The sequence below is a fragment of the Tauraco erythrolophus genome, chromosome 24, assembly GCF_009769465.1.
Source record: "Tauraco erythrolophus isolate bTauEry1 chromosome 24, bTauEry1.pri, whole genome shotgun sequence".
NCBI classification, from domain to species: Eukaryota; Metazoa; Chordata; class Aves; order Musophagiformes; family Musophagidae; genus Tauraco; species Tauraco erythrolophus.
In genome coordinates this window covers 734,512-755,935 of record NC_141488.1, presented here as the reverse complement: position 1 = coordinate 755,935, position 21,424 = coordinate 734,512, and the positions used below count along the sequence as shown (strand labels likewise).

Sequence of the window (21,424 nt, the reverse complement as noted above, 5' to 3'; positions counted from 1 at the left end):
TTTTCGCAAGGGAGCTGTCAAGTCATCTTGTTTTGTGTAGTTTCATCATCAGTGCATCTCTTCAGAAGTCTTTTTTTTTTTTCCTATTGAACTTTGAACTGTCAGTCTCTGCAAAAAGTTACCTAACGACACAGGTGTATGTTGCTGGTTACTGATTCTTATGCTACAGTGGTAACCCACCACAGGTGAGTGTACTGGATCCAGGGTGCTTTACTAAGGTTCTTCTTCCAAGTGGGGTGCAATATGGCAATAGCACCTGCTTGGAGGCTTGTAATGTGTTTTTTCTGCACCTCTTTTAAAAGTGCTTATGATGAAAAATGTCAAGAGACAGGTAAAAGTGAAAGATGTCCAAGTATGAGTTACAGACAGACCCCTCACCAGGAATGTTTCAGCTACAAGAAGGCAGAGATGATTTAAGATGATTGCATTCAGTCTGATGAACGTTTCACCAACAGGGTATGGGATTCTGGAGCGCACTGATGCACATACTGTAGGGCTTCTGACAAGGGGTGTGAGCACTTGTGTGACCAGGAGCAAGCAGCTTACCTGGGGTTCGGTCACCCACCTCAGGGTCTGTAGATGGAGAGATGCAGCCATGGGCTGCGGCTGCTTCAGTGCCTGCGCTTTGCTGTAGGACTCCAGTTCAGAGCAGGAGTAGAACAAGATCACACCTCAGACCCGACGTGATCACTGCGGGGTTAAGAAGGTACGAGCTGTCTGGAGCCCTTCCCAGAACTCTCCCTCAGTCCAGTGCAACCTGGAGGACAGGGCCATCTTTTGGAAATCAGCAGCTACAAACTGCCAGCTGTTTGAGGCTGGTAAGGCCGCAAGGATGGTGCTTAACTTGGTAACAGGCCATAGCGGGGCTTGCTGTTCTGGGTTTTTCTCAATTGGTCTGGAATGACTGATGGCATGAACAGCCCCCCGCCTCCGTCCCGCAGGCACAGGGGTACACAAAGGAACAGATTCTTCTCTCTTCCCTGCCAGCACTGGTGCATCCCGGTTCTTCGATTGTTCCTCGGGGTGGGACTGACCCCGTTCACAACACCCTGCTCTCAACAGCCACCTACAACACAGATTCAGGAAGAAAAAGCTTCACTTCTTGGAGTGGCCTTTACATTTCAATGAGATGCATATCATTCCTTGCTCCCAGATCCTCTGTCGGTACCTTGCTCCTGTAGACCACAGCACAACCCCACTTGGCCACTGCAGAAGCAGGAAAAGGGCACTTTTTCAGCTAAAAGTGAGCTGGTGGTTATCACTGCAGCAAACTAAAGCTTCTTCCAAGGGGCTTAGTTTGTGCTGCATCCTGCACAAGTATGACGGGAATTGCCAAGGGTCCTTGGCTGAGGGGTGGGGACAGAAGTGACAAGAAAGGAAAGTGATACATCCAAAATCTTTAGCAAGGTGGTTTCAGTGCAAAATATCCAAGTTGACCAGTCTTTGGGCCTTTTTGTCATGCTGTTCCTTCCCACTCCCGAGCAGACAAGGGGAATCAGGTAGGACAAAGACAAAGCATATACGTATGTTTTCCAAAATCAAATACACTGGCTCTGTGCAAGCTAAAATAAATGCATGTGCAAAAAAAACCTTGGTAATAACAGCACAATGGCCTCTGTAGGCAGAGATTTTCCTGAGCATTTCCTTGCTTTAGGGGTAATGGAAAATGAGGGGCTTTCAGAAAGCTCCTCACCGATAAATAAAGCCAGGCTTTTAGTTTGGCAATTAGTAAGGAATCTAACTGCTGTAAGATCTGGTAGTGCTCAACAACCGAAAATCCTGCACTGTCCGGAGTGTACATGACTCAATGCCCATTTTGGTATGGTCTCATCCTGTTCAGTTGTTAGCTGACAGCAGGTATGTCCGTATACTCTGTATTTCACTCCTGAGTATTGCATTACAAAACACTTGAGAGCTTTGCAGGACATTTATTAAGCACTACTACACGGACAGATGCTCACTCAGATCCCTCAGCTCCTCTCAGCTGCTGTGCTGTGAGAGCTCCTTAAACCGATCATGCTTAACTCCCAGTAAGATAAACTGCCGCGGGGCACTCGAGCAGGTAAGGCAATGAACAGTCACACCTCCTTCCATCTTTACACCACGGCAGACCCTACGTTCAGCAAAGAAGAGCTGTCACTGCTGCAGAGGGCAGCCGCAGAGGCAGCGCAGGTTGCACCGGAGCAGCAGTGTGTCTGCTGCCGGACGGGTTCAGCGAGGCAGACCGAGCACCTCCGATTCCCGCACGAGTTTGCCACCAACTTCTGGACCAAAAAGCTTCTTTTATTTACGTCAGGTAACGTACAGTTTTTACCCATGCTCCACATTAACGGTGATGGAAAATACATACTTAATACCCTGTGCAGATGCACGCAGCTTCCAGGAGAGTCATTTGTAGTTAAATCCCGAGAAGGACCTTCTTTGAGGATACGTCAGCGGTGCTTTTCTCTCTTTACGGGACTGGGGAGTTCCCATGGCCACAGATACGTTCCCGCACGCACAGAGATTCCCTGGATTCACTCGAGCAGTGGGACTCGCCTTGGCCCAGCCACGCACGCGTTCACCTCCCGTTCTGCCACAGCGGGACCAGGCGGCGAAGGCAGCGCGACACCATCGCGGATCTCCCCCGGACCCACGTTATTTATTGCATCGAGCCTGCGCTCGCCGAGCGCCTGATCGAGCAAATCCGGTAAGCCGGCAAACGAGGCTTAATCGCAGGCTGATTACAGATTAATTCGGCCCAGACTGCAGAGCCCCCCGGCCGGCGCCGCGCCCGCGGGACCGGAGCGCTGGCGCGCCCGGGCAGGGCAGCACTGCCGAGCGGCGGCCCCACCCGCCGCCCACCCCCTGGGCCGGGGCTGACCCTGCCGGGCGCCGCCCCCAGCTCGGAGCTGCCCCGAGCAGCGGAACCGGAGCCGCTCCCCCCGGCGGAGGCGCCGCCGCTGCCGCCCTCGCGCCGCGCAGACGAGGAGGGGCCGGCGCGGCCCCGCACGCTCCCTTTGTTCAGCGGCCGCGGGCGGCGCTGCCCCTTTAAATCCCCCCCGCGCCGGCCCTACCGGCGCGCCGGGTGGAAGGCGCTCCGTGATTGGTTAGAGCGTCCGCCTCTCATTGGTCTCTGGGAGGACGGGCGCGTCCCGCCTTTCACGTCTCATAGGTGGCGGCGGTTGCTCGTCCAGAGCGCGAGCTCCTGAGTGGGCGAAGCAGTGGTCCCTGGAAACAGTTCCGGGAAACCCCGCGTGTTGCCGGGGTCGCGCCGCCGTCCATGAGGAGAAGGAGGAGCGCGCGCCATTTGCCGTCGCTGCTTGGGCCCGAGCTGCGCCGCGCAGGCCCCGCTCCGGTGAGTCCCCGGGGGGCGCCGGGAGCGCAGGGGGGCCGCCGCGCGTGGTGGAGGCGCTCCGCGGCCGGCGGCCGGGGCTCCCGCGCAGGCCTCGCGGCGGGGCGGGCGGCCGCGGGGCTCCGGGTAGGCCCGGCGGCGGCGGCGGGCCCGGGGCGCTCGCGCGGCGGAGGGCGGCGGGGCGCGCGCGCCGCTCGGTGCCGCCGCGGCGTGTGGGGCTCCGCGGGCCGCGGCGGGGCGGGCGGGCCGCGCGCGGGAGCTGGCGGCGGGGAGCGGCCCGGGGGCGGGCCCTGCGGCCTGGCCGGGGCGGCGCGGGCCGTGCATGGGGAGGGCGGCGCGGCCGCGGGCTCAGGCCGCCCCGCTCCGCCCGGGCGTGCGGGTGCGGCAGGGAGCCGCGGCGCGGGGAGTCGCGTCCCTTCCCGATCCTCTGCCGGCGCCGCGCAGCTGTGACACCGCAGCGGCTCGGGCAGCGTGCCCCGCGCGGCGGGGGCCCCGGGGACCGGGGGAAGCTTTCGGCAGAAAACGCAGCGCTGTGGCAGCTCTCGCGTAGCGTGTGTTGTGCCGCAGCCGGAGGGAAGGCGCGCTGCACCCGCTCGGGGCTCGAGTTCGCGCGTACCACTTCGGTCGAGAGAGTAACGCTTGTCAAATGCTCCAAGGAGAAATTGTCCGCAGTTTTGTTGCTAAGACTTTTTTTTTTTTTTAACCATCTTTTACCATAGGCGTTTACTAAATCTTTAGAAGTTTGCTTAAATATGTCATTATTAGTGTATCTTTTTAAATGAGACTCAGGTTACTGGATCTTAGCAGCCTTGTTACCTGTCCGTTTTTCCATGTGGCTAATTATGTACTCACGCTATGCTGGACTGCTCTTCTTGAAAAGTTGCTCGAATTCCCTTTCCCCTGCATACTACACTAAAGGATCGTGCCAGCAGTTTGTGCTGCAGAGGATGTTAATGCTCGTGAAGCTGTTTTCTTCCTTTTTTTTTTTTTCTTTTTTATTCCCTTTGAGATTATACTTATGTAAAAACATCGGTGTTATACAGTCTTCTAAAAGTTAGGGTAATCCAACCAGAATTCTACATCTTGCAGTGTAATTTTTTTAACATATGCAAACTGTGGTGTTTGCAAACTAGCGGAGTCCGCTTGATGATTTTATGTCCTAGATACTGTATTTCCCATGCGTACTTAATATCTTTATCTCTCGGTTTTTCTGTTTAGGTGTGAACACTGTTGGAATAATATTTGAGCCTTCTGCTAACACTCAGCTTACTAATTTTGTGAAAAAACCCAACAAAACAGTACTGCTTTCTTAGGCAAAGATCTGAAAAACACTTTGAGGATGAATTTGTCAGGACAAACCTCGTTTTTGCTGGAGTGTTGCTTTGAACTGGAGTGCCATGCGTGTTGTTCTGTACAACCCAGACAAGCAGATGAGCTGTGAATGGCCAACTGAGTTAGAGATGAGTGTGTGCAGGCTTTATAGTTCAGGTTAGCAGAACGTAGCAGCTGCTGATGCAGTTGGTGCTGTATTTTAAGGTGTGCACCTTGCTAACCCGTGGTGCTAAAGTCATCTCTCGATTATATTCATGTAGATACTGAAGCATAGTTTCTATCCAGGCTGTGCTAGTCTCTTGCTTAGCATCGTGACGAAGGTTCTCAGATTTTTTCATTTCATGGGGTTCTGGAGTGGGAAAGGCTGAGAACTGTGCTGGAGGGGTGAGCGTGCTCACTGTGCTTTGCTGGAAAGGTAGTCTGCCACTGAAATGCTGGTATGGGAGCTTGACTGATGTGTAAAGGTCTTCGAGGCGTGTTAACTTTGAAAGAAGTCTTGTAATTCATGCTAATAAACAGTATATCATGATTAAGCTCTTAAAATGTACTTTCTGTGTTTGAGCAAGCCGTGGTACAAAAGAAATGGCTATTATAGCCTTCATGTAAAAAATAAAGGGATTTGTCAGCTGTGTTTGTGAGCAAGTGAGGCTTTAATAAACCTTCAGTCTTAATGTTAGTTCTGATCTTCCCCTCACTCATGTATTTCTTATCTTCCTGTTTAGACAAGAACCTTCTTGAAGTGTAAGGCATAAGTTTATAGGGACTACGCCTGTCTTCTTGTAGTTCATTAAAAAAACCCAACCAATCAAAAACAACCAAACAGAAAAATCAAAACGAAAAAACCCAAGAAACCTTCCCCTCAGTACTGTTTTTCATGTGGTATAACTTAAATGCTTGACACGAGTAACATAATAAAAGGACAAGTAGCAAGTTGAATGGCTTTGGTGCAGAGTTTTTAATGGATGAATTAGTTGTGCTTCCTGTGCACCTGAGCTAAACAGTGTAGTTCCTCGTGAAATCAGAAGTTACGTAGCTGAACACAGCATTGATGGATAATCACAGGGAGGTTGGTTATGGTAGTTTGAGGAGGTGTCCCTTTGCCAGAAATTGCCATTCCTGCTCATTTCAGCTGTTCCTAAGCATGTTTTGAGTTAACTAGACTGTGAATTTATAATTAATTGGATGGAGTTATACTTAGATAGTCTGTGGGTGGCAACCTCTGTTAAAGGCACGGAATAAGATACAGAGAATAGTAACATCATGGCTGTTTAATCGGCGATTGTCGGATTGAAGCTGAGATCAAGTTTCTCTTTTCAAGATGCCATATGCTATCAGACCCAAATGTGTGTTTGATTTTTTTTTTCTTTCCCTAGGAAAATTCGAGTTGCTAAGCATGAAAAAGAAGGCTGTTTCTGGGTAATTTAGAAGCACCTGTAGATTTAACCCCCTGTTTGTCGTGTGATTAGAGCTTAAAAAGGGACTAGTCACTTGAAAAATTACTCTTTTGAGGTGCAGTAATTCTAGGTGAAAGATTGTGGGTGGCTAAAACCATTTTATATCATGAAGCACTCGTAGTCTTCAGCAAAACATTGTTGGCAGCAAGAGTGTGAAGTCTGAAACGAGACAGGCCTCCCCTTGCTTGCACACGCGGTCGAAGGTGGTGAAGGCAGGTGGCATCTCAGCACCCATGAAACTCTCCTCGGCTGGGCAGAGTTGCCCCCGTGTGTATTTATTGCTGCTGCTGCTCCTTTGCTGAGCACCTTTTGGTGCGTGCTGTTTTAAATTCAGCCATCCCTGCGTGGTTTTTAAACAAATACATGTCCCACACATACTGATATGCATAGTCCTTTACTGATAATTCTCACTTCAAATCTTTTTGATTCAGTTTCCCTCTTTTCTAGAAGTTTGAGTTCCTTAATGCAGGTGAAAATCTCCTGAGTGCGTGTGGGTGCTCTTCGCTGTGGCGTAGCCTGACCTGGGTCACATGGGCACACTGTGCATGCAGATAGAGATATCGCTCCTCTTTTGCCTTAATATGGCTCTAATACCTTTTTAGAGGAGAACAAAAACGTTAATAAAATTATTGTATGTTTTCCTTACTGATAAAAATCAAGTTAAAAATGTTTTTCTTGCCAGTTACATCTCGCCGATGTTATCTAGAGGGAGAAGCTAAATGATCTCTTTCACTTAAGATGTTCACCCCTGTATCTCTGCTGAACTCAGAGTGCAGATTTGGGATTGGAAGAGATGTAATTGTACTTGTTGGTGATCCTTCAGGAAGAAAAGTTGGTCTAATGTCAGATTTTAGGCCAAGTTTGCAAAGCCAGCAGGGAATCTCTTACTCTAACTGTGAAAAGAATTGTATTTCTTCTAGATGCTATTGGGACATGAGTGTTCTGACAGCTATGTCACTTCAAAATTTTCCAGAGTAAACTTCTTTAAGAAAAGTCTTTTAAATGAAGTTTATGTGACAGGAAATAACTAAAATTTACAAAATTTACCAAATTTACCAAAATAACCCAAACAGAACTTTTATGGCTGGTGAACGTGCACTGCATTGACTTCAGCTCTTTCTGCGGATACTAGTTCTGAAGCAAAAGTAACCCATACAGCTAGTGACTTAAAATGCTGAGGCTTCCTTTACGTTGCCTGAAAGCCTACTTAAATACGCATTTGATCAGCTCTGGGGCTGTGTCGTCACCTGGTACTTGGGGTTAGATATTGCTCCGTGCACTGATGCGTGTTTGTGACGAAGGTGGGTATCTTTTCCTGCTGTTAGGCTGCAGATCGTGCCTGTCAGAAGTTGGAGTCTTGAGCTGCAGGGGAGGTGTTTCTGCCTGGACACAGAATAGCTGTCAGCCTTTGGTTTGGTTATAGGCAACGTTGAGAACAGTGCCAGGCTTCTGGGGATGTGACATTGAAAGCTAGTCTGGGTTCACAGAAAAATAATGTCCAGGAGTGTCAGCATAAACCAGTCATGGAAGTTTAGAAGGTACTTGCGATTGTTTCAAATAACTTTTCTTACTTGTGTATTGGCTTAGCATCGCAGTTCTTGGCGGGGCTTTTGGTGTGTGTAGAGAAGACAATATACGTGTAAGTGATTTTGTAAGGCAGTAAAAAGATGAAAACAAAAAGAACCAACCCTCTCCGTGTTTTTTGTGTGTATCATCCTACCCGTTTTTGAGAAGATGGATTTAGAATGACACTGCCCCTGAAGCACTTCCAGTTTTACTAGCTCCCTCTGCCCTGCGCTGTTCCAAATTTGAGATCTCGCAGAGGCTGTCTAGCAAGCAGACATCTGGCTGATTTTTGTGTGCCATTGCTTTTGTAACCTATAAAAGCTTCATGTTTGGTTAGTGTTTCAAGAGTTCAGTTAATACCTGTAGTGGTAGGTAAGCATTATTGTAGTCTTCGGGCAACAATTTTTTGCTTCTGTAATCAGGCTATAGTCACGGTGGCTTTTAAATAAACTGAATTGGTTAGAAAGCAATTTCTCTGTGTCAGGTAACAGAATGTGTGCGTGTGTATATATATATGTGGTATGTAGCTACAGAAAACTTCCTTTCTTTTCCTCACTAATTGCATAAAGAAGTGGCATCTGACAGAGAAACAATGTGAGGCCATGTTACATCTCTCTAAAATTGCCCTTCAAGTCAAGACAGCTTTAGTAAAATAATTACTTTTCTGTCAGAAGAAAAATGGTGTGTTTTTTTTCCTTGCTTAAGCTTGCAAATCTTCATAGGATATCTTCCCAGAAGTTCATGAGCTGTAGTTAGAAGGGATGGGGATACAAGTGGCTGTTAGAGGTGTGGTTATGTTTGGAGACTTGTTTTGCAGCTTAGTGAATAGCTCAAGGCTTCAGCATTTTAAAAAACCTGTTCTTGAACCATCTTCATACCTATATTCCAGTATTAATTGCATTGCTCCAACCATGCTGCGTATGTCTCGCTGGGTATCGTTTCTCTGCCGATGGACTTCTTCCCTGTCTTCTAAAGCCCCAGGCTCATTTCTTATCTGAACTCAACAGCTGATCACCCTGATGTTCTCTGCTGGGTAGTTGAATTTCTCTTGTCAGCCTTTTTATTTGAGAGCGCTAAATATCAGCTGGCTGGCTAATTGAGCATTCGAAACTGTTTTTACTGAATTGGGCAAAGCCCACTGGAGTTGTCTGAGAAGATAGTTGTGCATTTTTCAGTGCACATATTTGGAATCAGTTTATTAATTCTGAAAGCAAGTCTTTTCATTAATGTAAGAACTGAAGATGCTGCAGTCATGGCTTCCTTTTAAACCAGTAAGTTACGTGTTATAAAAGAGTAGCTGCTATTTGTAGAGCTCCTGTTTGAGTGAAGCTGAAAGCATGGAAACAGTTCAGTAGCAGATTCGAATTGTAACGTCATTAGAGTGCAATTTTTCTATCTTACTGAGTTCTGACAGTGTCATGAGCAAGTGTTTGTCCAGTCCTGTGCAGCACGTTGGGTTTGAAGGAAGACATGGCAACAAGCGGAGAAAGTGAAAATTAGCAAACAAGTATTGGCATTTTTCTGCATTAAGCTACCCTGCAGGGTTGTGTGTTCACTAAATTTTAAACAATTGTTTTAAAAGTAGAGGAATGGGAAATGCAAATAGCACTAGCTTTTCTGATTCTTCATTGAAGGATGTTATTATCGTATCCCAGTACATTCTAGCTGCTATGGTAACCAATTAACTCACTGACAATCAGCAGATAAAGTTTAGACATCATTATGTACATGAAGTACATTTAAAAAAAAAAAGTTATGTAAATTCTTCCATGTACATTTTCCATAGTATTAAGGGTTGTGCTTTCTTTTGAAACTTAGGTGAGCTGCATCCAAAAAATATTAAATCAAACTTTGATATAGGTCATTTGCAGCATGTATACAAATTAGTTTAGATAAATCGTGCATTGTCCTACAAACTAGTTATTTCTGGCTTATTGTAATGTAGCTCCTGAATTTTTTCCAGCAGCATAATAAAATGGCTAATCAGGTGAATGGTAATGCGGTACAGTTAAAAGAAGAGGAAGAACCAATGGATACTTCCAGTGTAACTCACACAGAGCACTACAAGACACTGATAGAGGCAGGCCTCCCACAGAAGGTGGCAGAGAGACTTGATGAAATATTTCAGACAGGTATAATATGCATTTCTTGTTTCTGATTGGTTATGAAAGTGAGGGCATACCATTTTCAAATTTTTATAGATTAAGGTTTAAAAATTACTGTTTTTGATCTGTGTAGCTCTGAATGTTTTGCTACTTTGACTTCCCTAAAGGCAAATTGGGTTTGACATTGACTAATTACTTGACACATCCGTAGTGTTGTATGTGATATCTTAGTTGCTTCAGGACACAGAGTACTAGTTTCCTAGATGTGAAATGGAGATGTATGTTTGAGCATACTAAACTGTACATGTTTTTTTTCCTTCAATCCAATTCATCATTTTGCTTTTACTTTTCTACTGTCAACTCCTCACAGTGATTCTTAAACACTCAAAGGCTGGATAGATGACTTAGTGAGGGAAGCAACTAGCTTGTCTTGCCTGGGACTACATTTGAATTGAGTCTGCCTCTGGATTTTTTGTTCTCTCTAGTTCTGAGTGGACAGTTTAATCCATGTTGGTTATCACACCGAAATGTTCAGTTTGACACTAACTGCTTTTCAACAAAAGTTGAGGACTAAGCTATCTAGCAAATCGAGTAATGCCTTGCTGGTAGAATCATAGAATCATAGAATGGTTTGGGTTGGAAGGGATCTTAAAGATCATCTAGTTCCAACCCCCCTGCCATGGGCAGAGAAAGTGGCAAGTGGTCTCTGCAACTTCTGGGGAGGTTTCTTTATATACAAAGGTATTTCTATTTTATTTTTGTAACTCCCTTCCTATTTTGTCCTATAGCCAGAGTTTCCCTTTTCCTCTTAGAGTGTGTTCTGTGGCCAGCTTTACGAGAAACAGTAGAAATGCTCTATACACTGATCTTGAATGCCTTGGTGGCAAGATGACAGTTTTTGTTGAAAAGAGTCAAAATCCCACTGATGAAGCCGAGGCAGTTCCAAACCAATACCTTCCAATCTCAGTGTGATACTCGGGCTCCCGTGGATGATGTATTTGGAAGTCATTCGCAGTGAGCTTCCGTCAAGCCTTTCCGAGCTTTTATTGGCTTCAGACACGCACTTCCTAACTGCGGGTCACGCTGACGTGCACGTGCTGGTGGAGAGAAGGTGCCAGTGCCTGGGCAGAGGAACTTGTGGGGCTCTAACACGTGGTGCAGTCAGGCTGTGTTGTGAGGAGTTCTCAAGGGATTTAAAAGCTTTTCAGCCCAGAAGCTGCCTACCTAGTGTAATTCCACTGCATGAGTAACCTCAAGTCATTTATTCACACTTCCTTAATGCCACTGAAGATGTTCGCATTGTGCAGGGGTTTGTCAGTGAAGCAAACTACTTTTGACACCCAAGCTAAATTTGGGGTTGAACTTTGGGGTTTTTAATCCGCTGAGGTTTTAAACAAAAGATACAGGTGCCTTCCAATATGCAGGATCACTTCTGAAATGTAGTCCTTGGGCTTGGCACTACTGTGCGTTTTTGAAATCAAGTAGCAGTTAAACAATCTGTGTATTTTGGAGATCAAGCTGTTGCAAAGTGTGTGGAGTTCTTGGTATTTGTCCGAAACTTCGCTGTGTAGTTTAAAAAAGGCATATCTTAGTCGGTACTCCTCATGCTCCACAGCTTCTGCAAGTGCATTGCAAAAGGAAAGAACGAACCTGCAAAGATCCTTAAAAAATGCTTCAGAACTGGTCCAGTGTTTCTTGGGGGAGTCTGTACCTGTAAAATTAACATTAGCTTTTTCGGGTACATAGCACGGCTCGAAATAATGCCGTTTTGAATTCTGGCTCTTGAACTGCATAGAGCAACAAAATGAGTAAAAAAGAAAAAAAATATTTATACATAGAGGAAAGTCCACTGATTTTGGCTTTTGAAGTTGGAAGAAGGAGTGAACAAACCATTCTACTTCCTAATATTTTGTGGGGTAGAGCTTCCTAAGTATTTGATGGTCAGTGAGGTAGCTCCTTTTTCACTAGCAGTAGGATACCTGTGATGTTCACATGTCAGCTCGCTCTAAAACTGCTCTATTCCAGAGAAGGAAGCATGAAACTTCACAGGAAAGACAAACAAATCCAAATTATTAGAAGTGAGCCAGAGTTCACTGGTTCAAACCCTGGTGTGTGATACTGCTTTTATGCAGCAGATTGGGTTCCTGAATGTTAGGAAACTTACACATGGGGTATGATCTTGCATGTCAGCTAGTGCTTAGGTATATACATTTTAATTTAACTTTTTTCATTGTTATACTCATGTTCTATCATATACTTGTATAGGAATATGTAGTTATATTAAATGTATAATTCTGTTGCTATCGAACATAACTTTTTGACTTTAAAAGCAAACTGCATAGTTCTTAGTTTATATGAAATTCAATAGAAATCTGTAACTTCTTTATCTTTAACTTTTAGGGTTGGTAGCTTATGTCGATCTTGATGAAAGAGCAATTGATGCTCTTAGGGAATTTAATGAAGAAGGAGCCCTCTCTGTATTACAGCAGTTTAAAGAAAGTGACCTGTCGCATGTACAGGTAAGGTGAGAGCTCCAGGAGTGTGAGCACATAAGTGTAAATAGTCTTCTGGCACTGTTGGCAGGACAGTTGTAACTCAGAGATTCGTTGATGTTGCTGTATTCAAACCCAAATCACAAGCCAGTTAAAAATTGCCTTAAATGTGTAGGTGTTGGAGTGCGGAGCAAAAGCTCCCAGATAATAAAAATGAGTGTGCTATTGAGAAATAAATAAAACAAAAATACTATCTCGAAATCCACTGATTTGTTCAGTCTGACAAGTTTGTTCAATGAATTGTTATGCTTTTCCAAAGGATTCTTTTGACGTTTTGTTTATTGCATTGGCTTGATGTAGTGACCTCATAGTGTGGAGTGTAAGATTCGGTGAATTCCCAGGACTTTTCATACGCACAATTGAATTATTTTGTAAATTGTATCTGCAGAACAAAAGTGCATTTTTATGTGGAGTTATGAAGACCTACAGGCAAAGAGAGAAACAAGGCAGCAAAGTACAGGAATCAACGAAGGGACCAGATGAAGCAAAAATTAAGGTAACATTTAGAAATTACTGGTTATTGTGTACTAGCTGGTGAATTAGCTGTACGGAGACTGAGGTAGTTTTGGATGCACTTAAAAAGCAGCAGTACTGCCTGGATAAGTGTATTCACACTTGGTTTTAAAGAAATGTGTGCATGATAGAGATACAAAAGGGAGAGCCCTTGTTTGAAATGCACATCTTCCTGATCGCAGAGTTGACAAAATGCAGGAACTTAATGTTATGTAAGATCTACGAAAATATTGATATCTATTTAAGAATTGTCTTAGTTATCCTTTTATATTAGAGCTTTTACACACTCGTAAAATTACTTTGAGACTGATTGGACATTTCAACAAGGTATTGGTATTTTAAGTAACTCTTCTGTTGTGCAGAAACCTAAGTACAGAGTGAGTGAAAAGAGTTGCCTGATGTTCTGCAGCTCTTGGGGTACTACATATAAAATGAAAAATAAGGGAAAAGAAAAACAAGTTCTCTCCAGTGACCTTGTAGTATAAAGCAAATGTTACTGGTTGTGGTGGTGTTTTTTTAATCCCCAAAATAACAAGGTTTCTTATGTAGGTTCTGTCTGTCCATATGTACTTTGTTATCAAATGTGACAAGGAGCTGATAAGGAAATGCTTGTCTTAGGATGCTTTTTTATTCTTTATGTTTTAACCCGCCATCCTCCACCCCTATAACTAATGTGACAATTTTTTTTCAGGCTTTGCTAGAGAGGACTGGTTACACTTTGGATGTAACTACAGGACAGAGGAAATATGGGGGCCCTCCTCCAGATACTGTATACTCTGGTGTTCAACCGGGTATTGGAACAGAGGTTGGTACATACAGACTGATCCGGTTGTTGTTTTGTATGTTTGTGCAAACCAATAATTCCAAATACTTGAAAATAAACCGTATTACAAGTGAAAGTTTAGAGTATGATAGAGGAAAGCATTTGTGTGTCTTAGTCAGTCTTTCTGATTCCTCAGTATTCTGCAAAAGACAGGATAATAGGTTGGGGGGAAAAGCAGGTGGAATATACTAGGAAAGGCTGTGTATAATTTCCTATAATGTAAAATAGATCATTAAACAGTCAGATTTCATGGGCCACCATAAAGCCTATGGTTCATTGCTTAAAAAGCAACCAAGGTAGATAGTAGTTGCACAAATAGGTATGTAAAAGCGTGGCTTAGAGGTGTTTGGCTCTGTTCACAATAGAAACAGAGTTTAAGTGACAGTAGCAAGGTTTGTGCAATGTGTTACAAGTGAAAAAGACCTGAGTGTTGTATAAAGTACTCACAAAGTTTCCAAGAGGATAACTGAGCTTAGTAATGATGAAGGAATTGTTTATTTGGTTTTGTTTCAGTCTATATGAAAGCATCCCTGATGCTCCTATGGACTGATAGTGAAACTACCACACTGAAAGAGTCCGTGTAGCTTGTTTCCTTTTGTGGATTTCTGCCTTTCTGCATTCAGAAACGTGCCTTAGAAGTTATTGACCAGCTTAGTGGTGTTGCCAGGATGATCGTGTGATGGTGTAAAGTGATATTTAATGCACCATGCCTCACTGATAGTAGGTGGCATTTCTTTACCAAGAGGGGGGTCAAACACTGCAACAGGCTTCCTGGAGAGGTGGTTGGTGCCCCATTTTTGTCAGTGTTTGAGGCATTTGGACAATGCCCTTAGTAACATGGCTGTAGCTCTTGCTCAGCCCAGAAGTGGTCAGGCAGTTGGGCTAGGTGGTGGCCGTAGTTCCCTTCCAATGGAACTATTCTCTTCTATTCCTGACAGAAAATACTTCTCTGATCTGAAGTATTTTGTGCTGATGATGGTTAGCCTCTTCAGGAAGTCACAGGAAAGCTGTGAATTTGGCTGTACTTTAATACTATTAGGAGCGTGTTTTCACGCTTTTCCTGAAGCTCACAAACTTCTGGAAACTCCCTTAAAATAGGAACATAAGTGCTTTTCCCACGAACCAGCATTAGAGGCTGTAGCAAAACCCACCAACAAGTTACAGAAACCATTAATTTATTGCTGGCATTTTGTAGGATTTAAAGACTTATTACTGCTTTAGACATGCTGCTTGGTTTGACTGGCTGACCTGCTGAACACCTTGCTGAAACTGGTGTAGGCTTTATTAAATTTAGTCTTTAGGTCTTGCTGTTGAGCTCTGGGGTTGTCTAGTAGTCATCAGCTTGAACATGTTCTTACGATTTGGTAGACAAGGCAGAGCATGTTTGAACACAAGGGACTGGAGACGCCCAAGGCACTTTTTTCCCCAGAATGAAGTGGGTGGTTTTGATTTTGTTTTTCCTTAAGCTTTTGAGAACCACTGCTCTTGTCCTCAACAGTTCTGGTTATGTAGGAGCATAAATGCCTCTTTTCTAATATTGTGGGTGAAAATAGGAAAACCCACAAGATGTATCCCTTTGGATTGTGGCAGTGTGTTTTGTGTTTGAAACTTAATTCAATAATACTGAAGCTGTCCTAGCTTGTGCCAGCTCAGGTATGTTGATGCCAGAGCTGTCACTGATGCCAGTAATGGCAAACTTCTGGTTTCTAAGGATACCCAAGTACTGTTACTCATTCCGAGAAGGTACATACTAGGTAGACTTTTTACCCCCAGGATTTGTCAGATTTTTCTACTGTAAATATTGATACATAACTAATTTATCTTTAAAACATAAAGTGGGATTCTTTACATGTTAACTGTAGCTGTAACTCTTTCAATACATACTCAAACATTGTGCAGTAAAACTATAGTGTTGGTAAATAATCTCACGGATATTCAGCCTGTTAAACACTCACAAATAGTCACAGTGAACGTTCTGCTGAAAGGATTGTGTGGGTGAAGCTGCCTGATGTGTTTTTTCAAGTGGGCGGGCTTTAAGAGCAGCTGGACTTTTTTGGAACGTGATTCTATAATAAAGACAAAGCAGCTACAGCTGTGCAGAAGCTTGGAGCAGAAAATAATTGCCGTAGGATTTGATATTAAACCTGAGTTCATTTAATTTAAGGGCTGCTTGTTGCATTGTAAAGCATTTTGCTTATAGTGAGGTCACATATATATATGATGCTGATTCTTGGAGACGTTTATGGGAGCGTGTGTTCTCCTTACGCTGGCTGTGTCATTGCATCTGCAAACATAACTGCTGATCCTCAAAGGGCCTGTAGGGCTCCTGTGGTTTTTCTCTGCTTTTTCGTACCTCCTGTTACACCATCTGTCCTTAAAGGGAAGGATGGCTGCAAGGGTTTTAAAGATGGTGGTTTTACGTTTTGTTTTGTTTTTTTTTGTTTTTTTTTTTCCCCCTCCTTCCCTCAAAGGACAAAGTCTAGTCAGGAAGCACACAGGGAGATTCAAGGTCCTGAACCCATGCATCTTGCTAGCAAGCTGTCAGCAAGCTTCACTTGAGTTATGAAAATGCTCAAGCTGTGTATTTCCCTGCTTACCTGTTCTGCAAGACTTTAGTCCCTAGCAGGCTGTTTTGTAGTTTCAACACTTGGAATATTGTCAATGGCACTGTCGTGACTAGTCTTTGATACAGCAGTTCTTCTGGAGATTCTTCCATAAACCACCAGAATAGATTTAAGAAAACGGTCAACTTCTTGAATGTCTTTATGTTTATAGGTTTATTTTTGCATCCTTTGAGGTGCTGAAGCTTTTGTGCATGCTGTCAAGAAGATGCTTAGAGGCATCACAGTAAGAATGGTTTCTAAAGGGAATGTTTGTATTCCATGAAGAAAAATAAATTCCTTGGCAGGGGGAAATAATTGGAATTGGTCCTTCAGCTGGAAGATAGTAACTGATGATTTGTGTATCTTACCAAGCTCCGCTTACGTGTGCTTGCTCCATGCTAATTGTAGCTAATCATTTTGCTAAAGTGTATATGTAAGCAGCACTGAAAAAGGAATTTTTTTGTATTCTTAAATTCCTTTTTTTTTTTTACACAAAACTACTTTAAGTTGTCTTACAGTGGTTTAAAATAAACCAGTTGTTCAGCAGCATTGGAGGACACAGACAGTAGTAACATCTACAGAGCAATTTCAGTAACTTTTGAAATTGAGTGCAGACAAGACAAGGAAAGAAAATGTTATAAATATTTTATTAAATCAGTCACTGCAAGGGAGTTTAAGTGTATAAGGAACAAAAGGAATTTTAGTTGGAAGTCCGCTAGTCCTCAGGGATGATGAAGCTTTCATGCAAACAGGCATTCAGTGTTTCAGTTTGATAATGCTGGATTCCAAATTCAGCATCATGTCTGTGGTTTTGGGTAATATCTAATGAGGTTGAGCTGTGTTTGCTGGGCAGGTTAAAATACCTGTTTTGCATTCCTGATCTTCAGTCTACTGACGGAGGAGCTTTTAATTGCTAGATTCAGGAAAACTGAAGTTTCATTATTTTTCGTATTTATTATTATATATTATGTTGGGTTGTGGGTTTGTTTTTTTTTTTCTTTAGAGGACAACAAAAAAAAAAATCTGACATGCATATGGCATGTCCAGACTAATGTTACACCAAAAATTAAGGGGATGGCTGATGTGGTACTTGACTTTCATCCTTCACCTTTTGGTGTAAATGAATATCATACCAGTTAAGATATGATTGGAAGAACAGGAGGCTTCATTGGTAGCTGTAAAATACCAGCCCTTTACTCCACTGTAACAGGGACAGGGGGAAGGCACTTTTCAAAATTCACACGGTGCAGCTAACATGAAGAAAGTAATTGACTTCAGTCTGTACTGATTGGTTTCCGTTTTATTGAAGGGTCTCTGGATAAAGTAAGTTCTACTCCTAACATTTTGGGAGACTTCTGTGTCAGTGTTTTCCTGTGATGTGAAATAAAAACTTGAAAATTCTGTAAATAGATTATTTACCCATAACGCGCTAAGATGTTGTGCAAGCTTAGATGTCTGCGTAACAGTTTAGACTGTGTAACATGGAGGAATTGCTGCCTGTCCTTTTCAGAGCTGAAATTTATTGGATAAGTATATGATAAACATCACCTTTGAATGTGATCAAAAATGAAAAATTACTTTTAGCTCTGTGAATGGTCAGCTGGTATTGCACGTGCTCCTGTGGGTGCACGGTGAGAGTTTGTCACAAAAAGTCAAGGGAAGTGTTGTGAGGCCAACTTGCAGTCTGGAGAGTGTCATGTTATGGGAGATGTTGGGGCAGTTTAAACTGCGGTTGTCCATAACAAATAGAATGGGAAAAAGCAGATGGGTAATAACTAGCTTAAGAAGCAATGCTGTAATAAACCCAGCAGGAGCTGGATTCGACAAAGCTTGTGCTGGATTTAGTACACAAATGGAATGTCGCTTTTGTACCGGAAGAACTGTGGAGGTTTTTAAAGGTTTGTGCACTGTACCAGAATTTTTTTCCACTTCCATATTTTTTTTCAATGAAGACTGTAGATTTGGATGAGGTGAAGCAGTCACGCTGCCTATGTTAATTACCACTTGAATCTGACATTTGGGGAAGATTGACTGCAAAGCACGTGAAGTGCTATTGAAAGGAGGGAGGGTTTGCAGAAGCTCTTGGCACTGCAGTGACAACACTTCTTAGTTGCAGGGACAGCAAAGAGGCTCAGGTGTTGAAATAACTGAAGGATGCATTGTCTAGAGCGCAGAAGTGAATTGTACCCCTCAAGAATGCTCTGTAAAGTTCTTCATGAAACTGGATTTTTTCCTAGTTAAGACTTTTCATAATTAATCTTCTAAAACAGTAAAAAGGAAAAAGTAAAATGGTATGCTTTGTACAGGTCTTTCAGGAAGCAAAACTGGGAAAAGTATGTCTGATGGTCAGTGATTCCAACAGAGGCCCAGAAGTGATGCAGTTGCATCCTGCCCAGATAAGGTCTCTTACATTGTTTCCGCTAATAACGCCGATTTCCAAAGTACTCTTGTTGGGGAACTGAAAAACAAGACACCAGATACTTACATTCTTTGGTATTTCAGCAAGCTTATCGATATACTTTAACAAAGAGTTATTGCAGGTGTTTCTTGTGACCCTTGCAAGATGTTCCCCTGGTGTTTGTCACGTCTATTATTGCTCTTCTAGTTCATAAACTTACCAAGTTTGCAGGCTCAGAGCAAGTTCACTTAGATGTGAATTACTCAGAGTTCTCTAGTCCTTCTGGAGTGGATGGAAGTAGGTCAAACATGAATGTATTCAAATTAAATCCTTAATTCTATTTCTTGTTACTAACTCCTAGAGTGTATTACCTGAGCTGAACGGTAGTGGTAGTCTTGTGGAATTGTTGGGTCTAAAGTTTGTAGAGTGAGTTGAAGAGACCGGGAAGAAAGGAGGAAACAGAAACTTTCAGGATGGTGAATCTTTGATAAATAGCTGTAAGAGTAGACTTTGTTTTGTATTAATTTTTTTTTTCTCAAGTCTCCTGTCCTGCTGTGTCACCTTCAATTTCTGCTGAAAATGGTGGCATCTGAAACAAATGATTTAATGTGGACTTTTTGCATTTGACAGACTTAAAACCAGTTACAGTTTGTGGAAAGCTCAGTTGACAGTTTTCACTGTCTTGGAGCAAGTTGGAGTTCCAGTCTTGTGCATTTCCACAGTGTTTCTGCTGTAATGGTTTATGCTGCAATGTACTTCCTTTCCCAGGAGCTTTCAAGTATTAAAAGTAAGTTTGGATTTCCAAAAAAGCTTTGTTTGTGTCCTCTTCCTTTTAGGTTTTTGTTGGTAAGATTCCCCGAGACTTGTATGAAGATGAATTGGTACCACTCTTTGAGAAAGCTGGTCCGATTTGGGATCTGCGCCTCATGATGGATCCTCTTTCTGGTCAGAACAGAGGTTACGCTTTCATTACCTTTTGTAGTAAAGATGCAGCACAGGAAGCAGTTAAACTGGTAAGTAACCTGTATTCAGACTGGGAAGGATAATGTAAACAGCATGCATGTTGGTAATCTCTTAGTGAAGTCTTTGAAGTGTTTCATTAAGGCATCCATTGACAGACTCAAAATTTTACTTTCCTAAAAATCGCCTCCTGATTTGATTTAGTGTATACGCAAATAATTTTCTACTTTTGTTATCGTGGTCTGCTATAGCTTGCTGCAGTCTGCGAGAGTAGCGGGTGATTATAGTAAAAGCTTACTTGGTTACAACTGGAAAAGATATTCTTTAAGCTTCACTGTGTTTGTTTTATCACCCTTCCTAGTACGAGGAGCTAAGTAGAGCAGCTTTGCTTTGCTGCTGTGGAGGTCTCTGACTTGGTGCATATTAAGGTTCCCAGTGGCCCTTAGTTCTTTCCAGTGGCAGCGATGCACTCTGCTTGCTACGTGGAAAGCTGACTGGCCTGCATCTAGACAGCTGGACAAAGGACCCAGCAGTCCCTGGGGACTTAGAAGGAGAGGCAGCAGTCTGATGGGGGCCCTAGTTCGTTTGGCCCTGCCTCTGCCAGAGAGGACAAAGCAGGATTAGGCAGGTCAATGTGTATCTCCAAAGGGTTTGGATATAGCTGTGAAATACTGCTGGTACTTTCAAGCAAAACAGAGGAGATGCTTGATCTCGTTTGCTTTAGCAGAATCCAGCTGATCCCATATGAAGTAGTGGGGGAAAACCTAAACGTTTAGTTAAGCTGAGGGCAAAAACCAACACAGAAACCTGGAGAAGCTTAGGAAGTGATTCTGTTGCATTGTGAGGCTTCAGAGGAGTCATTGCCTTTTAAATGTTGCAGTGTTTGTTTCCTCAAATACTTCCATGTATTTAGAAATAGCTGCAGTTATTGTATTGGGCTCTTCCAGGACTGGGGATTGCGTGTCCCTGCTCAGGCTGTTTTTCCTTTCTAGAACCTACTGTGATGTTTTCCTGAAGGAGATGCACAAAATATGTTTGCAATTCAGTGCTCCTGGGTTTCAGTGTTTAAGTGAATATGAGTTACTGTCACTTATGAAGGAAAAATTGTTTTGAAACTTTTTTCTTTTTTTTACCAAGTTAAAGGTGCCCAGAATTGTTAATTTAAATTTTTACTGATTGTGGGAGATGAAAGGGAAGATGCTGAAGTGACAGGAGATGTAGCAAGTGATTTGCCACTGATGGAAGACTGGCCCCATACCCTGGATATTGCACCGAATAAGTGAATTTACATGAATATATTCCTCAAGTCCTATATCTGGATTCCTTTACCCCTACCTTGTGCACCCTACCATAATCCAGTAATGAGGCCAGGCTTGTACTTGGATGAAATATTTTCCACAGATTACTGGAGAAAGGAAAATGGGGCAGACACATGTTAATTTTGGAGCTAATTAAACCTTGATAGCAGAATGAGGTTCTTTGAGAAAATAAACTTGAAATTTTGGAGCCTTGGTTTCTTTACACCAGATAGGCCTTCTGCTTGTGTTTGCAGGTACCAGTGGGAATGGGATTGGGTGTAGGTAAAATGGCTTTGGAACTTAAGATGTAATTTGAAAAGCAGATTCAGATTTCGTTCATGGCACTGGAACACAAAGTTTTATTGTGTTATGAATTACTGTTGTATGTGAAGCAAAACTCCGAAATGTTTTTGTCTGCCTTAAAATGATCTTATTTGATAGCCTGTGGTGCCTTAACATTGTTTTAGTCCTTCTTGAGTGTCAAGA

The 21,424-nt window shown here is 43.2% G+C and overlaps 1 protein-coding gene across 5 annotated transcripts in view; it reads left to right on the top strand.

The window, feature by feature from the left end:
- The first annotated feature begins 3,231 nt into the window (after nucleotides 1-3,231).
- The window catches only part of HNRNPR (heterogeneous nuclear ribonucleoprotein R), a 29,469-nt gene continuing 11,276 nt past the window's right edge, over nucleotides 3,232-21,424 (top strand). Inside the window, exons 1-6 of one of the 5 annotated variants that reach the window (XM_086625860.1) lie at nucleotides 3,232-3,337; nucleotides 9,653-9,818; nucleotides 12,192-12,310; nucleotides 12,732-12,839; nucleotides 13,548-13,661; nucleotides 19,517-19,693. In XM_086625860.1, the coding sequence (XP_086481986.1) occupies nucleotides 3,263-3,337; nucleotides 9,653-9,818; nucleotides 12,192-12,310; nucleotides 12,732-12,839; nucleotides 13,548-13,661; nucleotides 19,517-19,693 (759 nt within the window). In that variant the 5' untranslated portion in view covers nucleotides 3,232-3,262. Of the gene's footprint in view, nucleotides 3,338-9,631; nucleotides 9,819-12,191; nucleotides 12,311-12,731; nucleotides 12,840-13,547; nucleotides 13,662-19,516; nucleotides 19,694-21,424 lie in introns of all 5 variants that reach the window. The other 4 variants (XM_086625857.1, XM_086625859.1, XM_086625862.1 and 1 more) reach the window with 4 other exon arrangements.